The 8,067-nt window shown below is 51.2% G+C and overlaps 1 protein-coding gene across 2 annotated transcripts in view; it reads right to left on the reverse strand.

Annotated features, from left to right (window-relative positions):
* Positions 1 to 1,346: 1,346 nt before the first annotated feature.
* Positions 1,347 to 8,067, reverse strand: part of Kcnk5 (potassium two pore domain channel subfamily K member 5) — a 40,995-nt gene continuing 34,274 nt past the window's right edge. Inside the window, exons 2-6 of one of the 2 annotated variants that reach the window (XM_050126960.1) lie at positions 7,949 to 8,060; positions 6,389 to 6,555; positions 6,084 to 6,252; positions 2,963 to 3,829; positions 1,347 to 2,856 (exon numbers count right to left, since the gene is read on the reverse strand). In XM_050126960.1, coding sequence (XP_049982917.1) covers positions 2,964 to 3,829; positions 6,084 to 6,252; positions 6,389 to 6,555; positions 7,949 to 8,060 — 1,314 coding nt within the window. In that variant the 3' untranslated portion in view covers positions 1,347 to 2,856; position 2,963. Of the gene's footprint in view, positions 3,830 to 6,083; positions 6,253 to 6,388; positions 6,556 to 7,948; positions 8,061 to 8,067 lie in introns of both variants that reach the window. The other variant, XM_050126959.1, reaches the window with a different exon arrangement.

Below are 8,067 nucleotides of genomic sequence, written 5' to 3' on the forward strand. Positions count from 1 at the left end.
GGCTCTGGCCACGCCCCAGCACTCGGGATCTCTCAGCTGCAGACTCATCAAACCCACTCCCCTGCCATCAGGGTCTTGTGCTCAGAGCAGCTGCAGGCTGCTCAGAGCAGAGGAAAACAAGTTGTTTACAAGAAATTCAGGGTCTGGGGGTCTGCAGCCCCCAGCACTTCCACCCTAGTGTTTGAGGCAGGGTCTCACTATTTCTGCCACTGTGCTGTGCATAGGAGCTTCCATTGGATTCTCCAGCTCCCATCCCAATAGGATGCTAGGGTTGGAATTAGACTCCAGCCTTTAAAAGTCGGCTTTTTAAACTGCACTCTGGGGATCAAACTGTAGTCAGGGCCACTTGGCAAATGTTTCTACCTGTGAGTAATCTCTCTAGCTCATATTTTTTAAAAACAAACAAACAAACAACAACAAAAATAGGGTGTCCATGCCCTGACTATATGCACACTCCTTGAGTTGGAAAAGTCCTGATTCACCTCCTGGTGGTAGGAGGTCCTTTCAGTGATATCAGACCTACCACAAACCTATGAGCCATCTCCTCATCCCATCACAATGGCTGTGGACAGGCCAGGAACTGTGCTGCCTGGGTTCAAAGCCAACCTCCCCATTTTTACTAATGTTTACACAACTGTGCCTCAGACACCTGTCTGCTTCCTGCTCCATTCACTTTTAGGATTGAACCACTGCAAGGTGAAGGTTTGTCCTTTGTGCTTTGTTGGGTGTTAAATCTGGAAAGGTTATCTGGAAGCTAGTGAGGGGCAGACTTGGCCACTACCATCCTTACCTGTCCTGATGAGCCTTGTCAACTTGACACTATCTGAAAGGAGAGCTTCCACTGGGGAATTGCCTAGATCAGATTGGCCTGTGGGACACAGCTGTAGAAGACTGTTTTGATTATAATTCATGGAGAGCTCAACCCACTGTAGGTAGAGCCATCCTTCAGTGGCCCTGGACTGTATAAGAAACCCAGCTAAGTGTGAGGTATAAGTGAAGCCAACAAATGATGTTCTTCCATGGCTCCTGCCTCCAAGTTTTTAGCCCAGCTTCTCTTGATGATGGACTATGGCCTGGAAGTGTGTAAACCAAACATTTTCTCAGATTGCTTTGGGGCAGGATATTTGTGACGGCAGCAGATAGAACAGATTATCTCCTTGGCCGTGGGCCGTGCTCCTGACGCTCTAGTCTGAGTTCTTGATGGCTGCACCCTTTGCTCTACCGCAATCCTTCTGACCTACTGACTGACATCAGATTGTCCTAGGTCTGACATCAGACTGTCCTGAGTCTTCCAGCCCATCCCACCCACCCCATCCTGCTCCCAGCCCCACACACCACACAGTAAGTGGGCTTGTTCATGTGTTTTATTGTAAAAATGTTAAAATAAATTACATCTGCCTTTACCACCAGGACATGTATACAGTGTGGTTAGTGTGGCTCCAGGACATTCATCTTAGGACACTGTTCACAGGAGCCAGGCTGTCCCTCCCACCCTGAGGCCAGCGTGGCCTCTACAACCGCTTAGAGAATGGTGGAGGTATGGACACACACCTCTCACTGACATCATGTATGGGGCTCTGGCCCTATATGCCCCTCGGTAGAATATACACGCAAGGGAAGGGGCTGAGGCAGGTTGTCAGCTCCTGCTCAGCACCCAGTGACCTGCAGTGGTGTTGTCCATGCCCCCAGCTCTGCATAAGGCCTTGACTGGCATTACCACAAAAGAACAAGCTGAGTTGGAAGGACAACAGAGTGCCCTCTACAGACATCCATCCCACTTGCAGGGACCCTGTTCTTTATTGGCTCTGAAGTCAACGACAGATTCTGGGTATAAAAAGAACAATTCATTAAGAAATATTAATAACAAAAACCATTTAGGCCAGAGCAGGCTAGCTGGAGGTTGAGCATCAAGGACTTATACAGCAGCTAGTTTCCAGACCTCACCAGGAATATCTGGTCCAGTAAAATTCACATTTTCTTTTTTCCCCAGCCCAAATGCGCGCACACACACACCCACTGGCACCCCGCACACACTACCACCACACAGTGGTTGAAGAAGGGAGCTCAATTCACAGTTCTGTAAGCCAAGATGTGGCCTCACCCCATAGGACCCACTAAAAGAGAGGTGAGGGGGAGAGGCAGTGAGGGAATGAGATGGTGGGTTGGGAGTGTGGGTGCCCAGACTGGGGCTGGTACTTGTACTTCCATCAGGCAGGGACAGAGGGACCTGGACTTCATATCTAAGCTCCCTGACCATGCCCGGCGTACTAGTTTCCATAGTCACCCATCTTTCTCCTGCACCCCCAGGGTACAACATTGCTGTTGCTTACAAAGGGAATCTGAGAAGGGACAAGGCTCTAGGACAGACAGAGGACCCCCTCTCCCCCAACACACACACAGCCCCTGCCCTGAGGTTTGCAGTAAAGGGCTTGCTGGGCAGAGCAGTGAGTGGATGAGCCGATGGGTCCTGCTACTACCAAGCCCCATCATACCTGTGCCTCCCCAGAAGACTCAAGAACTCCTACATGACAACTCTGGGTCTTACAAGCTCCTCCTTCCAAATGCCTAGCTCAGTGCCAGGCTCGCAGGAGGTGCCCATTAATACTGGTGAACTCAGAGAACCGTGTGACAGTCAACCAAACAATGGGGGAAGACTTAACCAACAGACATAGGACCTCCAGGGTGAGTGCTGCAGCCTACATGCCTCGAGTCAGCAGATATACCTACCTACAAGGCAGGCCCAGGACAGCAGCCTCCCCATGGGGGCTGTAGAACAGAGGCCTGTCCTGGGCCAACATCACATCCCATGGAAGCAAGCAACCAGCTGGAGAGGACAGAGGAAAAGCAGGGCCCTGGCTCCCCATCTCATTTCCAGGGCCCTCTCCCCAGGGATCTGGCCATCACAGGACAACCCAGGTGAGGGGAAGAAGCCACTGGAGAGTAGGTGGGGAGCCAGGCCTGCCTCACGTGCCTCTAGGACTATCTGTCTTATTGTACTCGTTCATCAGCTGCTCATAAGGCACAGAGAGCTCTGACTCAGTGCTGGTGAAGGTGGACTCATCTGATGAAGGGAATTCACCCGTGCTCAAGGGTGCCTCAGCCACAGCCTCCTGCTGAGGCTGCTCCTTTGAGGCCAAATTGTCCTCCATGGAAGACTTGGAGGTCTCCTCATCTGAGAGGCCAGTTTCCTCATTTTCAAAGGTAATGTTGGCATTTTGGAAAATGAGCGGATGATAGTCCAGGGCTTCCCATGGCTCAGCCTCCTCACTGATACGGTCCAGTTGGTTAATAAATACTTCAGAGCCTGGGTAGCCATCTTTGGGAGCCTGCGCTTCAGCCTCCACACCAACTGGCCTCGACACATGCCCTTTGCTTCTGAGAGTCTGAGATACCTCTTCTAAGCTGGGCACTCGGTTTTTGGAATAGACCACCAAAGGTACCAGGGATGCAGGGATGTCAGATAGTCCATCCCCTTGAGGTCCCAGCCCATGTCCAGATCCTGGAACCCTCTCCCCACTTGTTTTCATTGCCTTCTTCCCAATCTGTTTGATGAGGTCATTGTAGGTCTCCTCTTTTTTGGAGAGGAAGCTGAAGATGTTGACGTCTTTGGAGGCTGTACTTCCAGCCATCTGCAGGGCCTTCCGGGAGTGTGGGGAGCTCTCAAAAGATTCCTTTCGCCGCCGCCGCCTCTTCTTAATGGCTTTGTGCACTTCCACAAACATGCTGACCTTCCAGTTGACAAAGAGGGACAGCCAGGCCAATCCCAGGTAGATCCAAAGTTCCACAAAGTAGCGGTACAGGGCATGGTAGTTGGCACTGGGATTCACACCTGTGAAGACAGGAAGCCCAGAGTCAGCAGAAGCCTACCAAAATGGCTGACACCGTGCTGTCCTAGTAAACCACACAGAGCACAGTGTCAAAGACAAGACCTGGGGAGACAGCCCAGGAGGACCCGAGCTCTAACATCAGAATCCATGTAAAAACAAGAGCGCTGGTTGTCTTAGAGGACCCGTGTTCGATTCCCTACACCAACATAGCTGCTTACAACCATTTGTAACTCTAGTTCCAGGGGCTCTGACACTCTCTTCTGGCCTCTTAAGGCGTCAGGCACATAGACATACATACAGGCAAAATCCCCCTGTATATTTTTTTTAAATTATTCATTCATTCATTTATTTTTTTTTTTTTTTAAAAAGAATCCACGTGAAAGGCCAGGTGTAAGGAAGCACAGCTGTGACACCAGGCAGGGCCCTGAGGCTGACTGGCCAATCACCGAGTCTAATAGATGAGCTCCAGGCTAATGAGATTCTGTCTCAAAAGACCCAAGGTCGGAGCGCTTCTGAGCAAATGACACCTCGAGGTTGACTCCACACACTTGAGTGTGCACACAGGCATACGTGCACAACAGAGGCCTAGACTACGTCATCTATCTCCTTCCTCAAGGACTGTGGTTCCAGCACAGCCCAACTCTAAGCCCCAGTTTCTCTAATTGCAACTGAGGCTACTTTTGAGTTGAGGGGAGCTAGAGGGGCTCTTGGGGAGACTGTAAAATAACCAGCTCACACGTATGCATCCTCCCAGCCAGGGAGCGCATCTCAACTCAGTCAAAAACGGAATGGAAACTCAACATTGGGGGTGCTGGCAGCCTTAGATGGGGAGGGACTAACTGATTTACTGTGAATGATGGTTGGGTCAAGATGACCCAGGAAGCACTGACCTGGCAAGAACCACTCCAAACCGTCTTTACCCTCCTCCAAGGTGGAGTCAGCCTCCCTATCTCTGCCCCGTCAGGGTAGCTCTTTGATTGATTGGCCTGGACGGCTCCACCATTCTGCACACTCCTCTGCAACACCTTCAACTCACGGCTCCAGAGGTTCACCTTTCTTCTACAATTAGTCAGGATTCCCTTCATGGTCAGGTGATGCGGCTCAGTGGGTAAAAGTGCTTCCATGAGGACCCAAGTTTGCACCCCAGGACACTTGGTAAAAGGAGAGAACCAACTCCTGAAACTGTCCCCTGACCACCACATGCGCCACAGTCTTTGTGACTTTCTATTGGCAGCTAGCTTGACCTGCATCCTGCCTTCTAAAGAGGGAAGTAACTTAACTGAAGGGCCTAGAAGAGGCAACCTCAACCTCCAGCCCTTATTAGGGTCTTTCCTGGAGCAGGAGCTAGAGCCCCTGACTGAGGAGGCACCCTGATCTGAAGGCAATCTTGCACAGGGCTTCGGATTACAAGTGGAGTCGGATAATGGCAGCAATGCAGCCCCAACCTCACATGGTTGATTTCTACCCTCAGCGCCCAGGAACCAAAGCAGATCCAAGGGTGTAACTTTTCTTACGGATCACTAAAGAAAGGATGGGTCTAGTGTCTCACTGGAGCTCAGAAGTATGGCTAAAGGTACCACAGGCTCATCCTCAGCAGACTCTGGGGCCCTGAACTAAACAATGATAGGGTTGTGCCTGTAACTTTATGTTCAGACAGCAGGCGGGTCCCAGGAAGCTGGGATCAGAAGTGTTCACTGTAGCCAGCATCTTGTTCCCTCCACCCACTCAGCTGCCCCCTCACAGCATTCCACACAGAAATGGGGCACCGGCATGACCTCCACTTGCCCTCTGGGCAAAGCAGCTGACGCGGTGACCTCTGGGAGCAGAGGTGGAGGTCAAGAGGGAGGGGCACAGACTGACATAATTAGGAATCAGGAGGCTGTGCAGGACAGAGGCACAAGAAACTGAGCTTGGGTGGCTGGGACAGGCACAAGCCCTCACACAAAGGGGACAAAGAACCTCTTCACTGCCTGTGGGGATTAAGCAGAGGAGGAGTACAAGGCTGAGGGGGCAGGGCAGTGGGGAGAAGGCCTCCCTTGTCTGGGAGCCATCCTGGTTCAGCTGGTGTGTGTGTGTGTGTGTGTGTGTGTGGGTGTGTGTGTGTGGGTGTGGTTGCAAACATGCAGAAGGCAAGAATCCAGCTGTGGCTTGTGTGTGTGTGCGTGCACACATGTGCCTGTGCTGGGGGGGGGGGCGGGGCAGGAGAGAGATAAGGATACTTATAAGGTACCATCGTCAGACTGGGCAGGGACTCACCAGCCACAAAGTCCCCAAAGCCAATGGTGGAGATGGTGATGAAGGAATAGTAGAGGCCCTCGATGTAGTTCCATTCTTCTGTCACCATGAACACAAAGGGCGGGATCACCAGGTGGACCAGGACGCCCCACACGATGAAGATGGCCGTGCATGTGATCTGAGCCTTCCGCTGGTGGAGTGATGGGAGAGCAAGTCAGCCATGGGAAAGACTCTAGGATCCCGGCTGGATCGCAGGCCCAACAGGATGGCCATCATCTGTACCAACACCTTCCTCCCCTTAACTGTATCTAGGGTTTGAGACATACCAGGCTCACTCCTCTCCTCGTAAGAAACTGGCCCAGCCTCTTGGCACGTCCCCCGAAGAACTTGCCCAGGGCACTGATCCACGTCAAGCACAGCGGCACCCCGAACAGACCATAGAAGACACAGAAAAGGCGCCCAGCTGGGGTCTTGGGAGCCACGTTGCCGTAACCTGAGAGAAGATAGAGTCAAGTAAGGGGACACATCACAGCCACGATTATGGAACCACAGCTGGGTTCTTGCCTCCTGCATTCATGCACCCCCCCCACACCAGCTTCAGAAGGATACACTCTTTAAGATAACCTGATCCTGTTCTAGTAACATAGATATTTAAGCAATATTTCCCTTGATCAAGCTCTGACCCTGGTCATTTACACAACTATTTCTACACTAAAGGCTTTGTGTCCTCCATTATACTGGGAGTTCCCAGTGGACAGGCACTAGGCCCACCATCATTAGGTACTCCACTCGCTCTTTTGGTACTGCTATGCAAATGAGACAGAGATGGCCCGCCCTCAATGATTAGACACCAAGAAGCAGTGTGGAGAACAGACTCCAAAGAGGGCCACTCCTAATCCCTCTGCCTTTATGCAAATGCTCATGTCAAGGAGTCGAGTCTATGAATCTGAGAATCAGTGACTTGGTTGGCCAGAGAGGAAGAAATGATTTGGCAGCTGAGGCTGGAAAGGCCCACTGCTACTCCCTGCCTTTATGCACTTCGGAGATTCTTCCTTTAGAGTCCAGCTGCAGAGCCACATGCAGAGGCCCTATGTGTCCAGCCTCAGCCAACAGTCAAACAATGGGTTGGAGAAGACAGCATGAACTCCAGGCCGGTGGGACAGCCACTTTTAGATTACCATCTACTGGAGAGCCCACACAAGAACTGCCAGCTGAAACCAGCCAACCCCCCAAAGGTGGAAGACTGTAACTGCTTTAAGCCACTGACTTCCAGAGTGGCCAGCCACATAGTCAGATAATATTGGCGCTTTGGGCGATGAGCAGCCTAGCTCACCTGTGTGGCTCTGGCCACCAGACCATGCCAATATTGCTACCTAAAGAGACCCAGCAGAATTCAGAATCCAAGTAAGGGCTGGGTGGGTGTGGTGGCCTGCCTATAACATCCCAGCACACAGGTGGCAAAGACATGGGATCCCTGGAGCAAAGTGACTAGCTAGATTAGCCAAAATGGTGAACTTTTGACTTGGTAGAGACCATGCCTTAATACATAGAGAGCAATCAAAGAAGATGCCGATGTCAACCTTGGACTCCCACACATACATGTGTGCCCATACAAACACACATGCACTCACATGCATGCACACACTATGCATACATACATAAGCAGAAATAATACAAATACCAAGTTCAAATCAGGACCTATGGAAGTAGTTGTACAGTTATAACCAATTACCCAGGACTTACTAAGTCCTTCCTAATCAGGACAGGGTAAGACTGTGTGTGTACTTGATAGCCAACATGGCTTCAGTCACCAAAGCTGGATTCCTCCGAGGTTCTGAGGAGTGAGGATGTGGACATGGGTATACTGAAGGTCTAAGGGGACTCACCAATGGTGGTGATGACCGTGGCTGCAAAAATCATCGCATTAGGCCAGTTCCAGTTGTTGAAAGTCTGGTTACCTGTAATGGCCACACCCTGATCTGCAGCATCAGACACCACCTAAAAA

Source organism: Alexandromys fortis, unplaced genomic scaffold (assembly GCF_014885135.2).
Source record: "Alexandromys fortis isolate MF-2015 unplaced genomic scaffold, M_Fortis_MF-2015_v1.1 scaffold_233, whole genome shotgun sequence".
Classification (NCBI taxonomy): Eukaryota; Metazoa; Chordata; class Mammalia; order Rodentia; family Cricetidae; genus Alexandromys; species Alexandromys fortis.